This window comes from Mastomys coucha, unplaced genomic scaffold (genome assembly GCF_008632895.1).
Source record: "Mastomys coucha isolate ucsf_1 unplaced genomic scaffold, UCSF_Mcou_1 pScaffold8, whole genome shotgun sequence".
In the NCBI taxonomy this organism is placed as follows: Eukaryota; Metazoa; Chordata; class Mammalia; order Rodentia; family Muridae; genus Mastomys; species Mastomys coucha.
The window spans coordinates 67,251,712-67,275,019 of NW_022196914.1; the positions used below are offsets into that span (position 1 = coordinate 67,251,712).

Sequence of the window (23,308 nt, forward strand, 5' to 3'; positions counted from 1 at the left end):
GGAAAGAGAGAGAGAGAGAGAGAGAGAGAGAGAAATGAGTAGGATGAAACACACCTGTAATACTATAGAGGTAAAGAATCAGTTGTTCAAGGCCACCCTAGGCTACACAAAACTGTGCCTCAGGAGACTAACAACAACAACAACAACAACAACAAAATATATATATATATGTATGTATGTGTGTGTGTGTGTGTGTATATATATATAGATACACACACACACACACACACACACACATAAAAAAAATAGTAGGTAAAATTGAGCACACTCATAATCTTAGGTAACTGGGAAGCTAAGATTGGAAAATCCTGAATTCCAAGCCAGTCTGGGCTCCAAAGGGAGATACTATCTCAAAAATCAAAATATATATAAATATAGATATGAAGCTAGAAAGATGGCTCAGTGGTTAAGAGCACTGGCTGTTCTTCCAGAGGTCCTGAGTTCAATTTCCAGCAACCACTTGGTGGCTCACAACCATCTGTAATGCGTTCTGATGCCCTGTTCTGGTATTCAGGTGTACGTGCAGAGAGCACTCATATATAGAAAACAAAAGACAAAAAAGATAGATACTAATGACAAAGGCCTTAATCTATTAGTTATTTTTTGTTTGCATTTTGCTTTATTCTTTAGATTTTTTCACCTTTTCTGATCCTAAGAAGTACCCTTATTTTAATCAAAGCTCTTATTATCTTAGTAAGAGATGTAACTTGACATGTCTGGCCTACAGTAAGTGTTTCTGAATGAGGGCAGTATACCACTTTGGATAGAAACAAATAAACAATAAACAGTATGAAAATATTTTTCGTAATTAATATTCTTTGTTTCCTAGTCCAGATCTGCAGCTAAGTACCTAAGTAAAGATGTGGGACATGTACTAAGGCTCCAATTTGAGAGTTTTTAGCTAACCTGAAAACCACTGCTACACAAACAAATGATTACAATGCAGAAGTAATCATATCACCCTTTTACACACAGCGTCTCCCTGATTAAACTTTACTCCGCCTCTCCTAAATCCCTTTCCTAATTAGGTTCAGACATTTAGACTTCCTGGTCTGTCTCTGCATGTACAGTTTAAGAAAACTCTTCTGAATAGTCAGACAAGACCCCCTCTCATAGACATCTTGATTGTTCTCAATATCTGTTTAGGTTCCTTACCTCAATCCACAGAGAGTCTCATCACATTGGTCTGCTGTCAGAAGCAGAATCCTGTTAGGTCAATTTAAACGATGTCCCTCCCCCTAGTTGTTTCTTCTTAGTAACCTCCACACCCTCCCCATGACTCCTTGACTAGAATTCCCATTTTCTTACATTCAGCACCATGTCCGACCTATCTTCCCAACTGCAAATCCTCCTCTGGTGGCCCCCTCTCAAGAGTCAGTTTTACTGTGACTATCTTTAACAAGTAATTCCATCTACTTCAACAGTTGTTTAGTCCTACTGTAAAACAAGGGAAGACAGATTTAAAGAAAGAAACCATGCTCCAGAAGCCATCAACTGATGTCTGCTTATAAAAGGCTCGGATGGAAAAGACAAAGTAATGAAGAAAACCAAGTAATGGGAACACAAATATTTTTTCTACATTTTCTTCTAAGAAACATGGCAGAGGAAGTGTGTTCATGAAGACACTACACAAGTAAGCTATGTGATAAGCATTCCTGAGAACTGGTTCTCGAAAACCTTAAGTGGTGGATTTTCTATTTCTAATCAGAAGATAGAGTGCCACCAACTGACAGCTTGGTGACTTCAGCTGAGAAGCACACACTTAACTCTTTAACTATACAAAGTGAGCCATTAAAGTAAGTTTAACTTGTCTTACCCTTTCAAGTATTCTTAGATACTAAGACCCACTGTCCTCACAATTCCACTAGGAAAAGTTAGCAATAAAATATTAAAGCTGTGGAACGTATAACCATGCATCAAATTGTGGAAACCAAGACACTTTAACCTGAAACTAATCAGCAAAAAGCAGTCGACAAGCACAGAAGCCAGGCACACAACATGGCAGACGACCAGCAAGAACAGAACCGAAGAGAACGACACTAATCTAAGTTAATTAAAAGATTTTAAGAGATAGAGCTCACCTCCTGGCTCAAAGAAATGGTGTGTAAAAATATCTTTGAGAAGAACTGGAGAATAATCAAATAAGACAGGAATATTAAGTCATTTTTTTGACTTTCCTCAGATGTGACACATTAAAGAATACATTTAGGTAGGTAGGTGGGGGGTGGGGGCAGGCAGGCAGGCAGGCAGGCGGGCAGGCAAGTAGGCAGACTGGCTGTCTGGCTGTTGCAGACTGTTGGGCTGGGCCAGCTCTCCTGTGCTCACACAGTCAGTGCTGGCTCACCCGTGTTTCACCATTAAGGCCAGCTCCACTGTGTTGTCTAGGCAAGGTGCAGGGCCCATTCTCCCAAGTGCTAAAGCCAGTGAGGAGGCAGGGCTAGCTCTCCTGCTCTCATGCAAAAACAGTAAGAGCAGCTTAAGCAGCCAGTCTTCATAGCAGTCTTCCCATACAGATAGCAGAAACTGAACAGCTACCTGTACCTCAATCCTACAAGACCAGATCCCTCCAGTCCTAGCACCTACTACCTACCTCCCTCCCTCCCTATCTCCCTGCATACATACATATCCATGTTTTCAGGCTCAGCTAATCCAGTTCACAATGGGAGGTGCTAATCAGCTTTCTACTAGATATTTTTAGCTCTATGTAATCAAAAAAGAGCCTGTTTCCATGAAATTTTGCCTTATACTTTTTTGTTTTTTGAAGATAAGGTTTTATTACATGGCTTAGCTGGCTTAGAACTGGAAAGGACGTCAGTCTGGCCTCAAACTCACAGAGATCCACTTGCCTCTGCCTCCCACGGGTGCTGAGATTAGAGGCGTATGCCACCATGCCCAGCTTAAATATTGTAATTTCTAAGAACAGGACTCTTCTTCCATTGTTTTTGGGCTGCTTTGTTTTTGCAGTGCTGGGAACTGAATCCAGACCCTGTGCTCTTCCTAGGCAAATATTCAATCACTATACTATATACTCAGCCTAATTCTTCATTTAACAGTTATTAAGCACCAACCACGTGTGCAGTTTTCTAGGCTAGATAGCAGAACTGCAGCAATAAAAGTAGTACCTCACTGGTCTGAGAAAGAAAACATCAGCACAGTGTAGTAAATGGTCCACAAGCTTAGCAACAGATGCTAGGCAGAGCTGAATCACAGAAGACAGGAAAGGAACTGAAACAACACTACAACAAAGACAACCATAACTGCTAAAGAGACTGCTAGGCTAACACAAATACCAGAGAACCAATCAACAAATAAGATTATACCCTTTAAGAGCCCAAACGATTCGTACTTTTATTGGTAAGTAATCATTAATAAAGGTTAGCTGTAACCATATCTGACACTGAAAGACAAAGGAGATCATTTCTTTACTCCTGACTCCTAGAAATAAGAGTGAAACAACTGGGAGTGGTGGTGCAGCCTTTCACCTCAGCCCTTGGGGAGGCGGAGAACCCAAGTGGTTCTCTGGGAATGAGGCCACCCCTATCTACATAGTGAGGCCCAAACCAAGCAGAGCTACATCAAAAAAGAAAACTCTGTGTAAAGCAGATGGCTCAGCAACTAAGCAAACACGTTCTTGAAGAGGACCAAGGTTCAATTTCCAGAACCCACATGGTGGTTCACAACCATCTGTTAATGATAGTTTCAGGGGATTTGATGCTCAATTCTGACCTCCAAGGGCATCAGGAACACATATGGTTCATATACATACACGTAGACAAAACATTTATACACAGACATTGAAAATAAAAACAGTAGCCAGGCAGTGGTGGTGCACGCCTTTAATCCCAGCACTTGGGAGACAGAGGCAGGTAGATTTCTGAGTTCAAGACCAGCCTGGTCTACAGAGTGAGTTCCAGGACAGCCAAGGCTACACAGAGAAACCCTGTCTCGAAAAACCAAAAACAAAAAACAAAAAACAAAACAAAACAAAAAGTTGTAAAATAAAATAAAACAACAGAAATCAAGCTAACCTGATAAAGAACAGCAAAGTAATCCCATTAATATCAAAAGTAATTTTTGCTCAACATTCTTAGATAATTAAGACAGCATGTTTTTTTTAACTTTTTATTCTCTGTGTCACATCATGTACCCCAGTTACCCCCACTCATCTCCCTGGCCCTTCATATCTGCCCTTTGTCCTTGCAACCTCCCCCAAAATAAAGCATATACACACAAAGAGACAGAAAAAGACACAGAGAGAGACAGAGAGAGAAAAAGCAAGCATAGAAAACATCACATCCACGGTATATCTCTCTGTCTACATATCTTCACTTGCAAATGTCTGTTACAGTGAGTCTGGTCTGGCTCAAGATTTCTGGTTTTGTGACACCATCAATCCTGCCAGGACTCCTCCCAATTATCCTGCTGCTGCCCTGTACCATAGAGATCCTGCAGGTTTCGAACAGTTGGGCTGGGCAGGCTCTCTCACACCTTCAATGCTGGCTCACCCACGTGTTCACCATTAGGTTGCGCAGGCAAGGTACAAGGCCTGCTTTCCCAAGTGCTAAAGCCAGTAAGGAGGCAGGCCTAGCTCTCCTGCTCTCATGCCCTCAAGGCCAGCTCTCCCAACTACTGCAAGTGACAAGGGGTGGGCACATCACCCCCACACCCATGCCACCTCACAGCAGACAAATGATGGGACCCAGTTCTCCTATGCTCACATCCTTGGGGCTGGCTAATCTGTTCCCCAATCACTAGGGTCAGCTCTGCTGTACTGTCCAGACAAGATTCAGGGCCTGCTCTCTGAAGAGCTGCAGCTGGTAAGGGGCAGAGCTAACTCTACAGAGCTCACTGACTCTGTGAGCAGCTTTCCTGACCGCTAGAGGTGTGGACAGGGAGGGATCGTCTCCATGCCCATGCCACCCAATAGCAGACAGGTGGTAGAGTCATCTCTCCTACACTCACACCCTCAGGGCCAGCACACACACACACACACACCCCACCTTCAGGGTCAGCTCTACTGTCAGGGCCAGCACACACACACACACACACACACACACACACACACACACACACACACACACACACACCACCTTCAGGGTCAGCTCTACTGTGCTGCCTGGGCAAGGCACAGGGCCTGCTTTCCAAGTGCTGACAGTAGTGAGTGATGGGGCCAGCCCTCCAGAGAGGATCACCCAGTAAGGGACAGGGCAGTTCTGCACAGTCCCTGGACATTCAGGTGATCCCAGTGGCTGCTCCAACCAGGGACATCCTCAAGTTCTCTAGTGGTAATATGAGCCATGGATATCGATACTGACCCCTGCCACTTCGTAGTCAGACTCAGACATGGCCTCAGTGACAGCTAGGGTGGAGGCTTGACTTCACCATGACCCAGCTAGCAGGGCTGGCCACTCACAGCAGGCTACTCCTCTCCACTCCTGAGTCTCTAGTTCCATGTCTCTTCATAAAGCTCAGGCTGCTCCACTTCTCTTTCTCTCCCATCTGTCCACCATATACTCACACACTGTGCTAAGTTCAGGTATAGGCTGGCACACAGCTAGCAGGTTCCTGAGTGACATCCTCCATCCATGCCGCTGTGTGGCAAGCAGATGTCTATGGCCTACCTATGCCATTCACTGGAGGGCAGGTCTGTGGGTGACATGGTAGTCTGAAGGTCTCCTTCAGTCTTCCTCTTTCTGAGCTGTCTTTGATTTGATTTGATTTGACTTGATTTTTATAAGTCCTAGACATAAAACAGCTTTGGCTACCAAGTCGGACATCAAGCTAGGACGAACAAAGGACTGCCATCTGCTCTGTCCCTGACTGACATAAGAACACCACCACCAATAACAAGGTATCTCTTTGCCCATTGCTGGGAGTAAGACAGAATATTTAAACCAAGGAAGTTAAAAGTAAAGAAAATAAGTAAGGTGTGCCAGGCAGTGGTGGTGCATGCCTTTAATCCCAGTACTTGGGAGGCAGAGACAGGAGGATTTCTGAGTTCGAAGCCAGCTTGGTCTACAGAGTGAGTTCTAGGACAGCCAGAGCTATAGAGAGAAACTCTGTCTCGAAAAACCAAAAAAAAAAAAAAAGAAAAAGAAAAAGAAAAAGAAACTAAGGTATAATTCTAGCTTACACTTTGGGTATTGTAAGAATTACTATCCAGAAAGACAAGTGTACTGTGACATGCATGTAATCCTAGCATATATACATAGCACAGAATTGGAAGACAGGAGCAAGAACAGAAGTGCAAGGTCACCCTTGGCCATCGGAAGCCAGTCTGAGCTGTTTCAGAAAGGAAAAGGAAGAGGAGGAGGAAGTAGAAGCAGACAGGAAGAGGAAAAGAAGAGGAAGAAAATGCCATGACCCAAGATTTGTAAGCTATACCCTCAGGAGTAAGGCTCTCCTGAGTGACTCTGAGCCTCTTCATTTGTTTTCCAGAGACTAAAAACTTAAGTGCATTTGTTGTTGTTCCTTCTTCACTTTACTTTGTTGTTATGTTGTCTAGAGTAGTCTACCACTCCTGGTCAAGTGACTCTTTGGTCTTAGTCAAAATGTAACTGACACTATATATATACACACACCACTGCATCTGCCAAAACTAATGTATTGAACATGAGAGATAGCCCTAAAATACACACTTCTCTTCTTCATATTTTCCTAAACTATCTTCAAACATGAGGCACTACACTGTGCACAGGAACAACAAGTTAGCTAGCTTTTTGTGAAAGAATAGAGGCGTACAAAGACTCTTTTCTAGAACTCTTTTCTCTGGCTCCCCCAATAAACTGTCTATCTTCCACATGCTGCCAGCTCTTCAAACATTCCTCCCCATATACAGCTAGGTATCTCCTTTAGAAATAAATAAAGCATCTCAGAGCGCTTAGAATTTCTCAGGTTTTCCGGCTGAAGCTGTGCCAGAATATCCTTTATTTTAAAAACAAAAGGAGGCGGAAAGAAAGCATAGACACATGTGCATATACCTCTACACAGGAGCTTAAACACGAGGAAGAGTAGCTGTCAGAAGAAAGCAAGCCTGGAAAAGGCTGCTTAAGACCACATGCTAAATGAAGAAGCAGAAGAAACCCTCCAAATTTTCAGGAGAAAGACCGATCACTGGGAAAGCCCGAGCGACAGAAGAACTGCACAAAACAATGGCCTCTAAATACCTTAGTTTTCTGGGTCCTATCATAAACTTTCTAATTATGTACATTTTTCGTAACTACCAAACATGAATAAGAACACCAAAACAAACACCTTCAAATTCAGCAATATTACATGGTACAGTAAAAAAATGTCACCATAAGCAATATGAAATTGCTATTTTGAAAGGTCAAAAATAGCTGGATCTAAAACCTTACCAAGAAAAGTAGAAAAAGTAACAGCTGAAAAGACTGCCATCCCTGATAGAGGTTGATTGGAATGTGCTGGATGGGCTCAGGTCTGTCAATACTCTAAACTAGCTGGGTGTGGTAGGTAACCCCAGCACTTGGGAGATGGAGGCATGAAGATCAGTAATTCAGTCTTCCTCAGCTATGTAGCCTGGACCATAAGAAACCTTGTCTTAAGACAAAAATTAAAAACTGGAGGCTAGAGAGATAGCTCAGCAGTTACGAGCACTGACTTATCTTCCAGAGGATCCAGGTTCAGTTCTTAGCACCCACCTAGAAGCACATTGGAGACTGTAACTTCAATTCCAGGTGTAAAATCTTCACACAAACATACATACAGGCAAAACACCAATGCACATAAAAAATATTTAAATTTAAAAAAAAAATTAAAAGATAAAAACTTAATCTATACCAGGCAGTGGTGGCACATGCCTTTAATCCCTGCACTTGGGAGGCAGAGGCAGGTGGATTTCTAAGTTCATGGCCAGCCTGGTGAATTCCAGGACAGCCAGTGCTATACAGAGAAACCCTGTCTTGAAAAACCAAATAAATAGGGGCTGGTGAGATGGCTTAGTGGGTAAAAGCACCCCCCCCCCCGCGACTGTTCTTCCGAAGGTCCTGAGTTCAAATCCCAGCAACCACCCTTAATGAAATCTGACGCCCTCTTCTGGTGGTCTGAAGACAGCTACAGTGTACTCATTTATAATAATAAATAAATCTTAAAAAAAAAAAGAAAAGAAAAGCCAAACACATACATACATACATACATACATACATACATACATACATACATCTTGATCTCTTCCTGGTGGTACTGTTTCATTAAGCTTTGGAACATTAGGGACTGTGGTCACACTAGCAATTAGTAGAGTGAGGACTCGCCTGAGTTCTCACCTTCCTGATCCACCAAGATTTGAAAAGCCTCTACCACATATGCCTGCCAACATCAATTCTGCCTTCCCTGCCATGATGGACTGAAACCAGGAGCCAAAATAAACTCCTCCCATAAGTTGTTTCTGTTGAGAATCATCACTAGGACAAAGGTAACTAATATAATCTTTCAATTGTATCTCTATTTTACACCCATCAACTATCTAAACATGCCAATCCAACTTCCTAATTTCAATACTGAACCTGCTAATCATCCCCGTTCCCACAGCTTTCCTGAAGAGATCTGTTATCACATCTCAGCTACACTGACAATCTCAAACCAATTTCTTTGCTTTCAAAGTGTTTCCTAACATAAGCATCCTCACTGACACCTAAGTGAGCTTTCCCTACATATCACTGCAGTTTAGACTAGAAAGATTTCAAAATCTTTCCAAAAATATTAATACAAGAAAAATGATAGTCATTTTTACACAAGTATCATTATTTTCACAATCAAATGGAATTATGTTAAATACTTACATCATAAAAAAGCTTTCGGTCAGCAGCTAGGCGTTTAGACGCCAGTGTCTTAGTAACATGGTAGAAGGTAAGCAGTGCTCTGTGCTGTCGAAGATCATCTTGGACTTTAACAGACTCTACGAGAGTGGGAATGAGCTCAGGCCACTGTCTAGGACAGTCTAACCGAGCAACTTTTGCAATTAACACTGCAATCTGGGTTGCAATCTAAAGAGAAAAAAGAGAAATCATGAGAAGTAACTATGAAATCAAGGAGAAGGATATTAATACACTTATGTTTTGAAACTGTCTCTCAGGAATTAACTATGTTGAACAAATATTATTAAAACTATACTAAACTATTTAATGCAGTGGTCCATAGATTCTAAGAGCTATCAAAATTTCTTTCTAGTTACACATCAGTTTTTTTTTTTTTTTGGTAGGGGCAGGGCAGGAGACCTAACATGTAGCTCAGAATGGCTTCAAACTCTCAACACAACTTTAATTTTTTTTTTTATTTTTGTCACTGACCTGGTTTATTGGTTCATTAAAGTTGGTGATGAGCCCTGCACGCAATGTTGACTTTTCCTCTTCTGAGAGAGCACTGTAAAAAATGAAATTATTATGCAAGAGAATGCCACCCAGTAGCAAGCGAATTCAAGAACTGCTAGGAATTCTAACAATAAAACACCTCCAATTACACGATTATCTGCTTAGCTTTAAATAGTATCATTGCCATTACTTAACTGCTGGCACATATCAAGTGAGAAGCCTAAAGCTCCTTCACAAATGAATAAAAATTACAATACAGTAATCTACAGAAAATAAGATAAACCAGAGTAATAATTCAGTATGTCAATGCTCATCTTTACAAATGTAAAAAAAAAAAATTAATAGATACAGACTTCTGATTTCTTTTATAACTATTCCTATAAATTTTATATGTAGGAACTAGAGAGATGATTCAGTGGTTAAAGCACTGGCTGCTTTTCCACAGGACCAGGTTCAACTCCCAACCCACAAAATAACTCCTAAGCACCTGCAATCCAGCTGCATGAGATCTGAAACCTTCTTCTGCCCTCTGCAGGCACTAAGAGCACACATGGTACACAGATATAAATACAGACAGGCAAAGCACACATACAAATAAAATAAGTAAAATTTTAAATTTACAAGTAGAGATTCCAAATCAAAGAATAGTTTTTAGAAAACTTTTTAAAAATGAATTTAACTAGATGGTGAGATAAGGCATCAGGAAAAGGCACCTGCAGTCAGGTTTGATGACAAAGACTCACAGGTAAAAGGAAAAGAAGTATTACCAATTGTTCTCGATCTCCAACTGGTGCTCATGTACTAGCACATAAGTGTATACACGCACACGGGAAACATGCACACAAATGTAAGCAGCAACCACAACAAAGCTGTAAAAGCAAGCTGGCTGAGGGTCAGAGCAAACACCCTTAATCCTACTACTCTAGAAGCATATACAAACAGACTTCTGATTTGGAGTCTAGACAGATCTATGTAATGAGTTCCAGACTAGCCAAAGCTATATAGTGAGACCCTGTCTCAAAACACTGATTGATTAATTAACTTGTCCTTCATTTCACATCTTTTGGAAAGGGCAAGCACAGCACTAAAAATTTACTATAGACAAAGAAAGAAATATTGAGCTAAATAGAGAAGTTACTATTGATTTTATGTATGTTGAATGTTAAACTGGTTCAGAAGTCTGACATTTTTATATTTTTCCTCTTCCTTTTTTAAGACTGGGTCTTATTATGTGGGCCAAACTGTCCTCAGACTCAAAATCCTTCTGCCTGAGTCACTACCATATGCCTAGCTTTTGAATTACCTATTTTAAAATTAAATTTTGATCATTTTAATGTTTTCCATTCTGTCTATGATAGTCTATCTAGTATGAGACTAATCATTCCAGGAATCTTAACCACACATGCACAAACACACAGGGACACACATTCACACATATATTTGTAACTTTGTAACTTTCAGAGTCAACAAGATGCTTCTGTGAGTAAAACAGAGTTTTACCTAAACCTTACAAGGAGTTTGGTTCTTCAGCACCCACATAAAGGTGGGAGGAGAGAATAAATAAATGCACAATACCATCCTCTGACCTCCACATACAGGCCATGGGATATGCACACCAACAACACTGTCCTCTGACCTCTACATGTAGGCCATGCATATGCACACCCACACATCAGATATGCACACACATACACAAACACATACACACACAAACACAGATACACACTAATAAATGAATTTTAAGTAAAGTAGTTTTTAAAAGCAAGGCATATATTATGAGTTACATCATATCTCAAAATTAAGTGTTTAAGTCCTATAACCCAAGTATCTTTGAGTACTACTTCATTTGGAAATATTGGAATCTTTGTAGATTAGATCACATTAAGACAAAAATCATTCTGAGTTGATGGACTGTATTCTAATACTGAAATTCTTTCTTTTTGTTGCTTTGTTTTGTTTTGACACAGGGTCTTCATATATAGGCTAGGCTGACCTGAAAACATGCTATGAAGTGCAGAAGGCCTTGAACATAAATCCTATATCAATCTCCCAAGTGCTAGGATTATAAGCCTTCACCTCTATGCCTGACCTGGTACCTTTATAAGAAGAAAATGTAAACAGAGAAAACAGATCACTTGGCATACATTGTGTGACAATAGAGGCAAAGGTTAGAATCATTCAGTCACATGCCAAGAAACACCCAATATTGCTGGCCACAACCAGAAACTAACAAAGACTAACCCTATGGGCCCTCAAAGGGCACAAACTTTTTGCTTTTGGATTTCTAGCTATCTAAACTGTAAAAGAATAAACCTAGGTTTTCTATAGACATTCAGTTTGTGGCCTGGCAGCCTAAAGAAACTAACAACCCCAAAACAAAAGAGGCAGTCAGGACAGAGGGGTCTCAGCAAGAAAAGACTGCACTGTAATAAGCTAATATATCTTCCCTTTGATACTCAGCCAGGAAAAAAAAATTGGAAAGCAGCAGCCAAGAGACTACAGTGCAAAAGAGAGACTTCAACAGGCCTTGCAGCACTAGAGAGGCAAAGAACTCAAGGTCGACAGAAGCAGTATCTCAGTAGACAAACACTCAAAGCTTACAGTTAAAACTCCAGGCAGGCTCTAACTTGAGATAAACAGTAAACCAAAAAACAAGACAACAAAAACACCCTTAGCTACATCAAGGTTGAGGTCATATTCTGTCTGCTTATCTAAATTCTTTCTCATGAAAGATAACAGAAATGAAAGCCTCTCCAACTCTAATTATACTATGTTAGCATCCAAGCAAAACCCCCAAAATTAAACAAAACATGACTAAATCTAAAACTCAAGCAGGCATAATAGTCACCAAAACCACACTTAAAATAACTGGTTTTTAAGTATGTACAAGATGGAGAATTTCACTGGACAATCAGAATCTGTTTCTTTAAGTAACAAAGAGAAATCCTAAATTGAAGAACAGTAAGTCAGTGGAAGTATGCAGATTAAAGCATGATAAGGAAAACGGGAAGTTCTGACTGAGCATCCACTGATAACAGAAACCAGAAACAGAAGAACAAGGAGTTCAAGACCAGTCTGGCTTACACATGACACCCTGCCATAAGTTAATAAATAGACAGACAGTCAGACAGTCAGACAGACAGACAGACAGCCTAAGCTCAATTCCTGAAACTCATGTTGTAGAAGAGAACCAACTCCAAGTTGTCATATGACTTCCATACATGTGCCATGGAATGTGCTCAACCAGGCACATACACACACACACACAAAAATAGATGATTGACAGAGAGACAGAGAGAGAGGAAATGAGTTAGTTAGTGGAAAGTATATACCCATAAACAATGTTACATAGGAGGGCTTAAATAGAGTTAAAGTATTATTATGAGGTTCTTAGTTAAAAAAAAAAGTAATGTGCTAACTCATAGGCATGCTCTAATACTGCAGGTGCAATGGTAGTCACCTGAATTGTAAAGTTGTGCTAAACAAGCTTTCAAAGAGAACAAGTGAACTAATATATACATATTTTTTAAAATCCTTGAATAATCTCAAGTCAGACTCAAGGATAAATGGGAAATGAAGACTGGAGACAAAACGGAAAATAATGAGTGCCAGGCTGTGTGCTGTAGAGCATAGTGTAATTCTAGCACTTGAGAGGTGGAGGCAAAGGATCAGAATTTTACAACCAGTCTCAGAGATACAGTGTGGCTATCAAAGACCCTGTCTTTAAAACCTAAAACAAAGCCATGTATGGTGGCTCATACCTTTAATCCCAGCACTCAGTGGACAGATAAGTAAAGCTGGCCACCCCGATCTACACAGTAAGTTTCAAGACCACTGGTGCTACACACTAAGACCCTGTCTCAAAACACAAGAAAATTCAAAAGTAAATACTAAAACAAAAAGTAAATAAATATAGATTCAAAACTCTAAGAGGCATCTGTGTCTATGATATCAACATTCAGCACTATCTCTAAAAGAGAATGAATGGACAGCAGATTTGCTCCCAACCGTTCAGTGCTGACATTAAATGTAATGGGCATGATACCAAAATAGAAACATGTGCCATGTTGGATAAAAGCAAAACCCACAAGCTACAGAGATGTTTCAGTGATTAAGAGTATGTGCTGCACTTGTAGAAGAGTTTGATTCTCAGCATACACATCAGGTAGATCACAACTGCCTATAACTCTAGCTCCAGTGGATCCATGATTTTCCAGGCACCTGCACATGTATACATTATACATACACATACACACATATTTTAAAATTAAAAAACAGCTGTTTGCTACTTATAAAAAATAACTGCAAATGAAACAAAGTAATAATGAAAAAGACAGAACATAATACCAACACAACCACAGAAATAACAAGCAAATACTAACTATAATGTAGCTGCTGGGGCTCTATAAGTACCAGACAAACTTGACTGTAAGTCTGAACTCATTCCTAATGGCAAAAGAGGAAATTCTCCTAATACTTGACTACTATAACCTTGAATACCTATGAGCCTATGGCAACCTCAATATACAGAAAGCAAAGTCTACAAAGAAAGAGTAGGCAAATACGTGATACTTGGAGTTTGGCAAACTTTTCAGAAAATGTGGAAAAAGTCAATAGATGCAGAAGTCTTAAGCAGTATAATTTACAGATCTTAGATAACTGACATACATAAAACACTAAAATCCTCAACTGCAAAACACAGTTTTCAAATGCTGATAAGTCATTAATTATCCATCTTGTAGTATTTTGGTAAAGTAAGAAAATATTTTTTTAAAAATCAGTAATAAAAAATTACTAAACTCTCGATGTTTAAAAATTAGGTAAGATGTTGCTGATTAACTATAGCCATAGATCTGAAAAGCGATTCCGGTTGGCAATCCCGTTACTTCCATGCCTGCTGTGCTCCTTGTGGTATACAAAAAAGCTTTCTTATTAAAAAAAAAAAGAAGAAGAAGAAGAAGATGGAACTCAAGCAAAATTTAAAACCTTCTATTTGATCTGAGACAGGGCCTCACTCTGCAGACCAGGCTGTCCCAGACCTCATTAGACCAGGCTGGCCTCAAACTCACACCAATCCTCCTGTCTCAGCCTCAAATTGGGATTACAGGCTTGAGCCACCATGCCCTGTTTAAAATGCTAATGAGGAGCTAGGGTATAGTTCAGGAAAAAAACACGTTAGGATTCACCTCCCACCAATCAACCAACCAGTAAGCAGAATGAATGAAAGAAATGAAAAGAAGACTGTATTTCTAGGTTTTTGCAACTGAACTGAAGTCATGTTTACATGAAGAGTCTTAGTGTTCTAAATGTCCACACAGGCTGAGTGTCAAGTCCAAAATGCTTCAGTAATCAACTTCAGATTTCAGATTATTTCTTTCAGATTTCTGGGTATTTCCATATACATAAGCTATCTTCAAGATAGAACCCAAGTCCAACATGAAATACATTCCTGTTTCATGCACACCTAATACACATGGCCTAAAGGTAACTTGGGAGAATACTTTTAGTGCACTTATACAATAACTGTAATTTGTAACATGAGGACAGTTTGTAGAATTTCCTTATTGTGGTATCATAGCAACAATCAAAAGTTTCAGATTTTGGAGCATCTTGGGTTTTAGGTATCTAGATTAAGAACTATTTTAAAAAAAAAAAAAAACCTTATCTAAAATTCTATCTCATCAAACTAGTAAAAAAGAACATTAAGTTAACTCCATAAAAACAAAAAGTATGTCAAATCTTATTTAAAGAAGAAAAAAAAGCAGCAATTAAAGGAAACACAAAAGGGCTGGTGTTACTAACCAGGGACATCCCATGGCAGCTCTACACACAGAATGCACGGTACAACCACAATGGCACAGTCTAAACCCCAGCACTGGAAGAAGTTTGACAGTAACCCACAGTTCGATAAAGTTAAAAAACAGCAACAACATGCGAATTTATTTTTGGGTTTTTTTTTTTTTCCCGAGACAGGGTTTCTCTGTGTAGCTCTGGCTGTCCTGGAACTCACTCTGTAGACCAGGCTGGCCTTGAACTCAGAAATCCACCTGCCTCTGCCTCCCAAGTGCTGGGATTAAAGGCATGCGCCACCACTGCCCAGCCAACATGCGAATTTTATTTTGAAAAAACTTAAACATAGAAAATGGAAACAAGGGCTGGCAAGATGGCTCAGCGGGTAAGAGCACTGACTGTTCTTGCAAAGGTCCTGAATTCAAATCCCAGCAACCATACGATGGCTCACAACCACCTGTAATGAGATCTGACGCCCTCTTCTGGTGTGTCTGAAGACAGCTACAGTGTACTTAAGAAAAATTATAAATAAATCTTTGGGACAGAGTGAGCAGGGTCAACCAGAGCGAGCAGAGGTCCTAAATACAATCTCCAACAACCACCTGAAGGCTCACAACCATCTGTACAGCCACCATGTACTCATACACATAAAATAAATAAATCTTTAAAAAAAAAAGGAAGAAAATGGAAACAAAAGTGTTTGCTGTATAAGGCAGCACCAGGTCCTGCAATGGAGGAAAAACAGTGTGGCTCTATGCCTACTTCACAGATGCACTATGCACACAATCAATCCTTATAGCAAATCTTCAAAATAAATCTGCACTTACATTCAGGCTTTATCTCAAATAGAATGGAGAGCATCGAATTATGGCCCAGTTGAATTGAATGATGTATGAAAATAACATATAAGCTTAAGTTAGCTGATTCTCTGAAAATAATGGTCAGAATAAGAACTATAACTAACAGCAAAACCACAAGCTTTTCAGTACCTGCCAACTTTGTGACCTTTGTAAGTGCGTGCATTCATTCACTTTTATCTCAATACACAGGAAGACAGAGTGACTACTTAATACTATGATTCCTTCCTTAACTGTTTAGATTTAGACTAGTTTAGCTAGACATAGTGGCACATGTCTGTAATCCAAGAATTCAAGAGGCACAAGCAAAGGCTTAGCTCTAAGTTCCAGGCCAACCTGGTCTATGCAGCAAGTTCTAGGCTAGCCACAGCTATATAGCAAAACCCTGTCCCAAATGCAAACAAGCAAGCACACAATTTCTTATCATTAATTGCTTCATTTCTCATCCAAACCATCAATTACTCCTGAAATAAAAAAGGACTAGCTTCATACTAAAGTCCAGACTAAAAATACTCCAGTATTTTTCTGATATTGTTCAAGGGTAAGCTTTTTTTGTTTTTTTGTTTTGTTTTTTTTTTAATCGAGACAGGGTTTCTCTGTGTAGCCCTGGCTGTCCTGGAACTCACTCTGTAGACCAGGCTGGCCTCAAACTCAGAAATCCACCTGACTCTACCTCCCAAGTGCTGGGATTAAAGGTGTGTGCCACCACTGCCCAGCAAGGGTAAGCTTTACAGGCACTTTGAAATACTCAGAATAAAACAATTTAGATTACTTATCCAAATGAAAACCTATAGAGTTTTAGTGCCACCTACTGGCACAACTTATGTTATTTATTCGGCAAAATCCATTTTCTAACAAAATTACAGACTTGTCTGCACTGCTTGTCCATAAACTACATTATGTGTTAATTAACTCTTAAAATGAAACTTCTCACTTTACCCTTACATTACAGTTAAAGCTTAATCTAACAAAACTGTAAAAGTATGATATCCATCCATTCTTCCCAGAGAAAATGCAAGACATAGAAATGAGGATTCACTGAATGCAGACATAATATGGGATTTCCTTTTCAAAAATCAAAACATTTTACTTCTTTAAGAGGATTCTGTCATACATCTTGATCCTCAGAAACTGAACATCAAGTCAGGCAGGCAAAAACACACACAAGTATGCATGCAAGTGAGGACATAAACCCATGTAGAAAACCAATGATGTGGTTGTTGAACTATGCAAATACATCTCATCAGTAGTTAACACACTTGCTTTCTTTTAAACATCAAATGCTTTGCACATCTCCATGTCAGCCTTACACAAAGATCATGCTCACTTCTCTGCTGTCCCAATTTTATTTAGCACTTGTGCAAATAAACACTTGATGCAGTCTTGTGCATCTCATCAGGTACCATCTCATTCTTTCATTTGTAATGGATTACACTTGGGGCTGAGAGAACTTACTGAGGTGCTACACGTCTCCAATAACGATCAATCCCATGTTTAAAATACAGCACAGCAAGCCACCTTACATTTATATCAAGGGTGTGATTCGTAAAAATATTCTGTGAATAAAAAAATTGCATTAGAATAAATATGCAATCATTTAAAAATATACTTAACATACCAAAATAAAGCATGGATCTGTCTGCTTCACTCTTTGTGGGTCTGTACTATTGCATGTGTATGTATGCTCACTGTGTGGATAGTTTCATGTAGAATCCAGAGGACAACCTCAGGTGTCATCTCAGAAATGCCACCCACCTCCTTTTCAATCAGGGTTTCTCAAGGGCCTAGCGATCACCAATTAAGTCAGACTGGCATGCCAGTGAGGTCCTGGGACCACCTGTCTCCAGCTCCACTACACCTGTCATTTTTACATTGAGGTCTGAGGATCAAACTGGAGTCCTCATGTCTGTGAGGCAAACACTTCACCGAGCAGCCCTAGATGTTTGACTCTTCAGAAAATATCTTGAGTATCCCAGGCTGGCCAATGCATATCACTACACAGCAACAATGACCTTGAACTTTATGCCTCTACCTCCAGATGCTGGTATCACAGGTTCGCACCACCATTCTCAACTCATGAGATACTAAGGACTGAACCCAGGGCTTCAAGCATGTTAGGTCAGTACTCTAGCAATTGACCTACAACCTTGGCCCAAATTTTTTATTTATTTTGCTTAAATTTCATCACTACCTATATCATATTGACATTTTCTTAAAATATATACTTCTACAATGTATACTAAGAAAGGCCTACTTAGCCAGGTGTTACTGGACCCCCAGCATTTAGAGTGCTCAGGCAGGTCATCTCAAGTTCCAAGTCAGCCTAGGATAGTGAGAGCCTGGGATAAACGGAAGACAGCATGCCTATTCAATAGCATTCCACTAAGTTTAACCAACAAATAAATATGAAAAGATCCATTATACTATTCTCTCAAGTATGCTAGAAAATTTCCTTGATAAAAAAATTGGAAGTAGTAAGTATATTGATTCTGTTAAATAAATTGAGAAAACCGACTCTAAAAGTAGGAGGCACTGCCCCTGGGTGAATATGCTGGACCACAGAAACAGGAGAAACCTTAGCTCAGCATCATCATTCAATGCATCTGCTCCCTGAGCATGGATTCAATGTGACCAGTGGCTTCAAGTTCCTGCTACCACTCCTTCCCAACCATAACAAAATAGATTCTTCAACTGTGAACGAACCTCAGTAAACCTGTCCTTCCATAAATTGGTTTTGTTGGAGTGTTTTATTGCAATAAGAAAGGTAACTAAATAAGAAACTAATAACCTATTTCACAATAACAAGACTACTTACCAACGCAGTCACCCTCATGGGGCTAAAGAAATGGTCAACAATTAAGAATATGAGTTGCTCTTCCAGAGCACCTGCATTCAGACCCCAGAACACAAATGGAGGGTCACAATCGTTTGTAACTGCAGTTCCAGTGGGATCTGATGACCTCTTCTGGCCTCCACAGGCACTTCATGCACACGGTACATATACACATAACACAGGTACATACTTATAAGAACAAAAACAAAACAAAAAACCAATCATGCTTACAAATGAATCTGATAGCACTTTGTTCATTCAACAGGGTCTCACTGTGTAGCCACGGCTGGAAGTTAGTTACTATGTACACCAGGATGCCAGTAAACTCACAGAGATCCACCTGCTTCCAACCCTGAGTGTGTACTACCATGCCTGGCACAATAGCACTTTTAAGTGATATAAGGTGAGATGTGATATAACAATTTATATTAGTCAAATCACTAATCCACAGTTACTGTTTTGGACAATGGTGGCAAACTATGAAAACAAGAATGCAGTTAAACCATGCAACATGATCTTGGTAATCAATGGGGGACTTTCTTTTTTTTTTAATTAGATATTTTCTTTATTTACATGTCATATGATTTTTCCTTTCCCAGTTTCCCCTCCAAGAAACAAACAAACAAACAAAAACAATAAGAACAAACCCCTGTTGCCTCCCCCCTCCCCATGCTTGCCACTCCACCCTCTCCCACTTATTGGCCCTGGCATTCCCCTACACTGGGGCACAGAACCTTCACAGGACCAAGGGCCTCTCCTCCAATGGGGAAATTTCTATTGTCCAATAAGCTTTAAAAAGGTTAGCCTGGGGAACTGGAGAGATGGCTCAATGGAGAAGAAAGCCTGTTAGTCTTGCAGAGGGCCTGAATTGAGCTCCTAAGACCAATATCAGATGGCTCACAACTGTCAATAATTCCAGGAGGATCCAATGGCCTCTTCTGGTCTCTGTGGGCACCAAGCACACACATGGTACACATACATACATGCAGGCAAAACACTCATTCACATAAAACAAATTTTTTTAAAAAATCCTAGTCCAAACCAGGCAAGGTGGTGCTTGTATTTAATAGTAGCACTTAGGAAGCAAGGGTAGGTGTATCTCTGTGATCTCCAGGCCAGTCTGGACCACATAACAAGTTCCAGGCCAGCCAGTACTACACAGTAAGAGGAACCTCCAAAATACAATAAAATATAATTTTAAAATAGTAACCTAGTGCCCATGCTCCCTCTGTCACCCCGTGCAAACCCCCATCTCCATCTCCATCTCCATCTCCCTCAGTATGAGTGTTGGTATGAGTCCAGGCTAGACTTAAATTTGTTGGGGTAATCTTTCTTCACCTGTGTAAAGGTGTGTCTCTGGGCAGTGGTGACCCATGCCTTTAATCCCAGCACTTGGGAGGCAGAGGCAGGTGGACTTCTGAGTTCAAGGCCAGCCTGGTCTACAGAATGAGCTCCAGGATAGCCAGGGCTATACAGAGAAACCCTGTCTTGAAAAAAGAAAGAGAGAGAGAGAGAGATGGATAGAGAGAGAGAACTAAGTGCTGGCAGGATTCTGATATTGTCATTTCTGTGGCCCATCACCGGGTTTTCTACTTTATAAATATTCATCTTTCCTTACCTGTCTAAAGACAATCTAGAAATAGATCAGAGGTTGCCTCAATACTGATTGGTTATAATAAAGGTTATAATAAGATCTGACAGCCATATCTGGAGCAAGAAATAGGTGGTAGAACTTCCAGGCAGAGAGAGAATGATGGCAGAGGGAAAGAAATAAGATGGTAGTAGAGCTAAGAAAGGTATACAACTAGCCACAGGGTTGGCTATAGGCCAGTCAGGTTAAGTTAGATGAGCTAGTCGGGAGACTGCCCTAACAATAAGCCTAAAGCTTAAACTACAGAAGCCTGAGTGTCATTATTTATACTGCTAGTGCGTATGAGAAAGTTTCAATATATTAACTGGCTTCGTAGACCACCTAGCCTCAAACTTAAGATCCTTGCCTCACTGCATCAGCCTCCTGAGTGCTGGGATTATAGGGCTACCATGCCCCACTCAAAACTAGCCTGTTCGAGAAGGCAAACTGCATACCAGCCTAAGCTACAGAGTAATACTCTATCGTTTGAAAGTTTGAAAGTTGTAACTCAGCTGGGACAATGCTCACCTTCCATGCATAAAGCTCCAGGTTCAATCTCCATCACCTTGTAATCTGAGCATGGAGGAGCATGCTTGTAACCCAATACTTGGAAAGTGGAGGCCAGAGAATCAGAAATCCAAAATCATCCTTGGGTACACTGTATGTTGAAGCCAGCCTGGGAATAGTGAGACCAGGTCCAAATGTATGTATGTATGTATGTATGTATGTATGTATGTATGAATGAATGAGTATGTATGTATGTATGTATGTATGAATGAGTATGTATGTATGTATGTATGTATGAATGAATATGTATGTATGTATGTATGTATATGTGCTTGACTCTCTAAAGCAGTGGTTCTCAACCTGTGGGTCAAGACCCCTTTAAGGGTCACATATCAGATATCTTGCATATCCGATATTTACATTACAATCCATAACAGTAGCCAAGTTACAGTTATGAAGTAGCACTGAAATAATTTTATAGCTGGGGATCAGCACAACATGAGGAAGCGTGGTAAATGGTCACAGCATTAGGAAGGCTGAGAACCACTGCTCCAAATAAGCCACCAGAGCAGCAGAAAACATGTGTACAGCATTTTATACAGATGTCTGTATGTGCAGGCGAGGTGTGGTAGCAAATGCCTGTGATCCCACACTGGAGAGCTGGGTGGGAGGGGAGGGTCACTGCATCTCAAGTCAGCACCTGCTATACAAGACCCGGTCTCAATCCCCTCCCCGAAAGACTCTGAAGACCCAAACACATATACTCTAACAAATAAAAATGCTTTATGAAAATGCACCAATATAACAATTAATGTTAACTCAAAGCAAAATTCAAAATCAAAAAAGGAGAAAAAAATAAGCTTTTAAGCAGTTATTAGTAACTCATATATTCATTCAGAAGGTGGAGGCAGAGAATAGAGTTCAATGCCAGAAAATATAAAAGATCCTCTGTATAAAAATATTTAAATTTCTATATGGAAAAAATTAACAAGATTTTGTCAGTCATAGGAACATATGCCTTTAGTTCTAGCAACCAGAAGGCAGAGACAAGGTGATTCCACTGTGCTGATGGCCAGTCTGGTCTACATACCAAGTTCCAGGCAAACCAGGGCTACACAGTGAGACCCTGTCTAAGCAAAACCAAAGACAATGTTTAAAAGTGAAATACGGGGTACAAAGGGAGGTCAGGTCAATGGGGAGCACTTGCCTAGCATGCACTAGATCCTATATCTGCTCTCCATTACTGAAAAAAAAAACTAGTAAAAGAAAAAAATTGAAAAGTACTAAACATGGTACTCCTAATGTCCATGCTCATGCTGAGCAACTCCACGTAAATGCACTGAGACAGGGACAAAGAGAAGATACTACCTATTGTCTTGATGTCAGCAGTGGTGTGGCAAAACTGAAAAAACATCAGTCCAATACTTTCTCAAGAGAAACTGAGAATACATCCTGTGCAGTTTCTTATACAGAATGAGTACTTAGACAATAAAAGCAGAAAGTAATTCATCAACCCCAAAACAGAGCCAAAGAAAGTGACTTCCTCTATTAAAAGTTTAAATTAGGCCAAGGAGTGATGGTGCACACCTTTGATCCCAGCACTCGGGAGGCAGAGGCAGGTGATTTCTTTGAGTTTAAGGCCAGCCTGATCTACAGAGTGAATTCCAGGACAGTCAGGATTACATAGAGAAACTCTGTCTCAAAAGAATAAAAAACAAAAGTCTTAATTAAATTACAGTAAGAAAGAAGACCTAAAAATACTTGTAAACATCCTCAGGAGCCTTACATTACCATGGTGATGGTGACAACAGCAGGCAAACATCTAGATCAGTCTCAGTAAATCCACAAACCTGCATAGTTACACAACTAGTAAAATATGATGTCTCACTTTATTAAAAAATAAACTATTTCAAGAACTACTTACCAGCAACACTGAGTAGAAACCTGGCTGTGTCTCCCACTGTTTCAACTGCTCCTCGGCTGGCTTTAACACAGCAGTATCCTGGCTGGTGGCCTGTGTTAAGACCTGAAGAACTACAGAGCTGGCACTATTGAGATCCATGGAAGCCTGCAATGATAAGTTAGCACACTTGAATACACATTATATCTAATACAAAAATACACAGTAAAATAAGTAAAATAAACCTGCAGGATTTGAAAAGTTCTTTCTCCTATTCACCCAGGTTCTACTTCTACCTTTTCTATGTACTAGCTACAACATTACTTCACATAAATCAATATATTTCTAAAAAAAATTGTCTTTTATTGTTTCAAAAAGTAAATGTAAAATGAAATTGGAGAGCTCACATACACAAAACCTCAAGTTTCCAATTTTTTTTATTTTTTTATTTTTTTTTTTTTTTTG

At 40.0% G+C, this 23,308-nt stretch overlaps 1 protein-coding gene and 1 non-coding gene across 4 annotated transcripts in view; both read right to left on the minus strand.

Moving 5' to 3' along the window:
• Positions 1-23,308, minus strand: part of Ipo11 (importin 11) — a 163,074-nt gene that overhangs the window by 130,066 nt on the left and 9,700 nt on the right. For all 3 annotated transcript variants that reach the window (XM_031360523.1, XM_031360524.1, XM_031360525.1), the window contains exons 2-5: positions 22,868-23,011; positions 17,429-17,529; positions 9,306-9,378; positions 8,799-9,002 (exon numbers count right to left, since the gene is read on the minus strand). In XM_031360523.1, coding sequence (XP_031216383.1) covers positions 8,799-9,002; positions 9,306-9,378; positions 17,429-17,529; positions 22,868-23,005 — 516 coding nt within the window. In that variant the 5' untranslated portion in view covers positions 23,006-23,011. The remainder of the gene's footprint in view (positions 1-8,798; positions 9,003-9,305; positions 9,379-17,428; positions 17,530-22,867; positions 23,012-23,308) is intronic.
• LOC116083992 lies at positions 5,732-5,877 on the minus strand. The gene has a single exon (XR_004115974.1). It is a non-coding gene; the product is annotated as a small nucleolar RNA SNORA48 (small nucleolar RNA).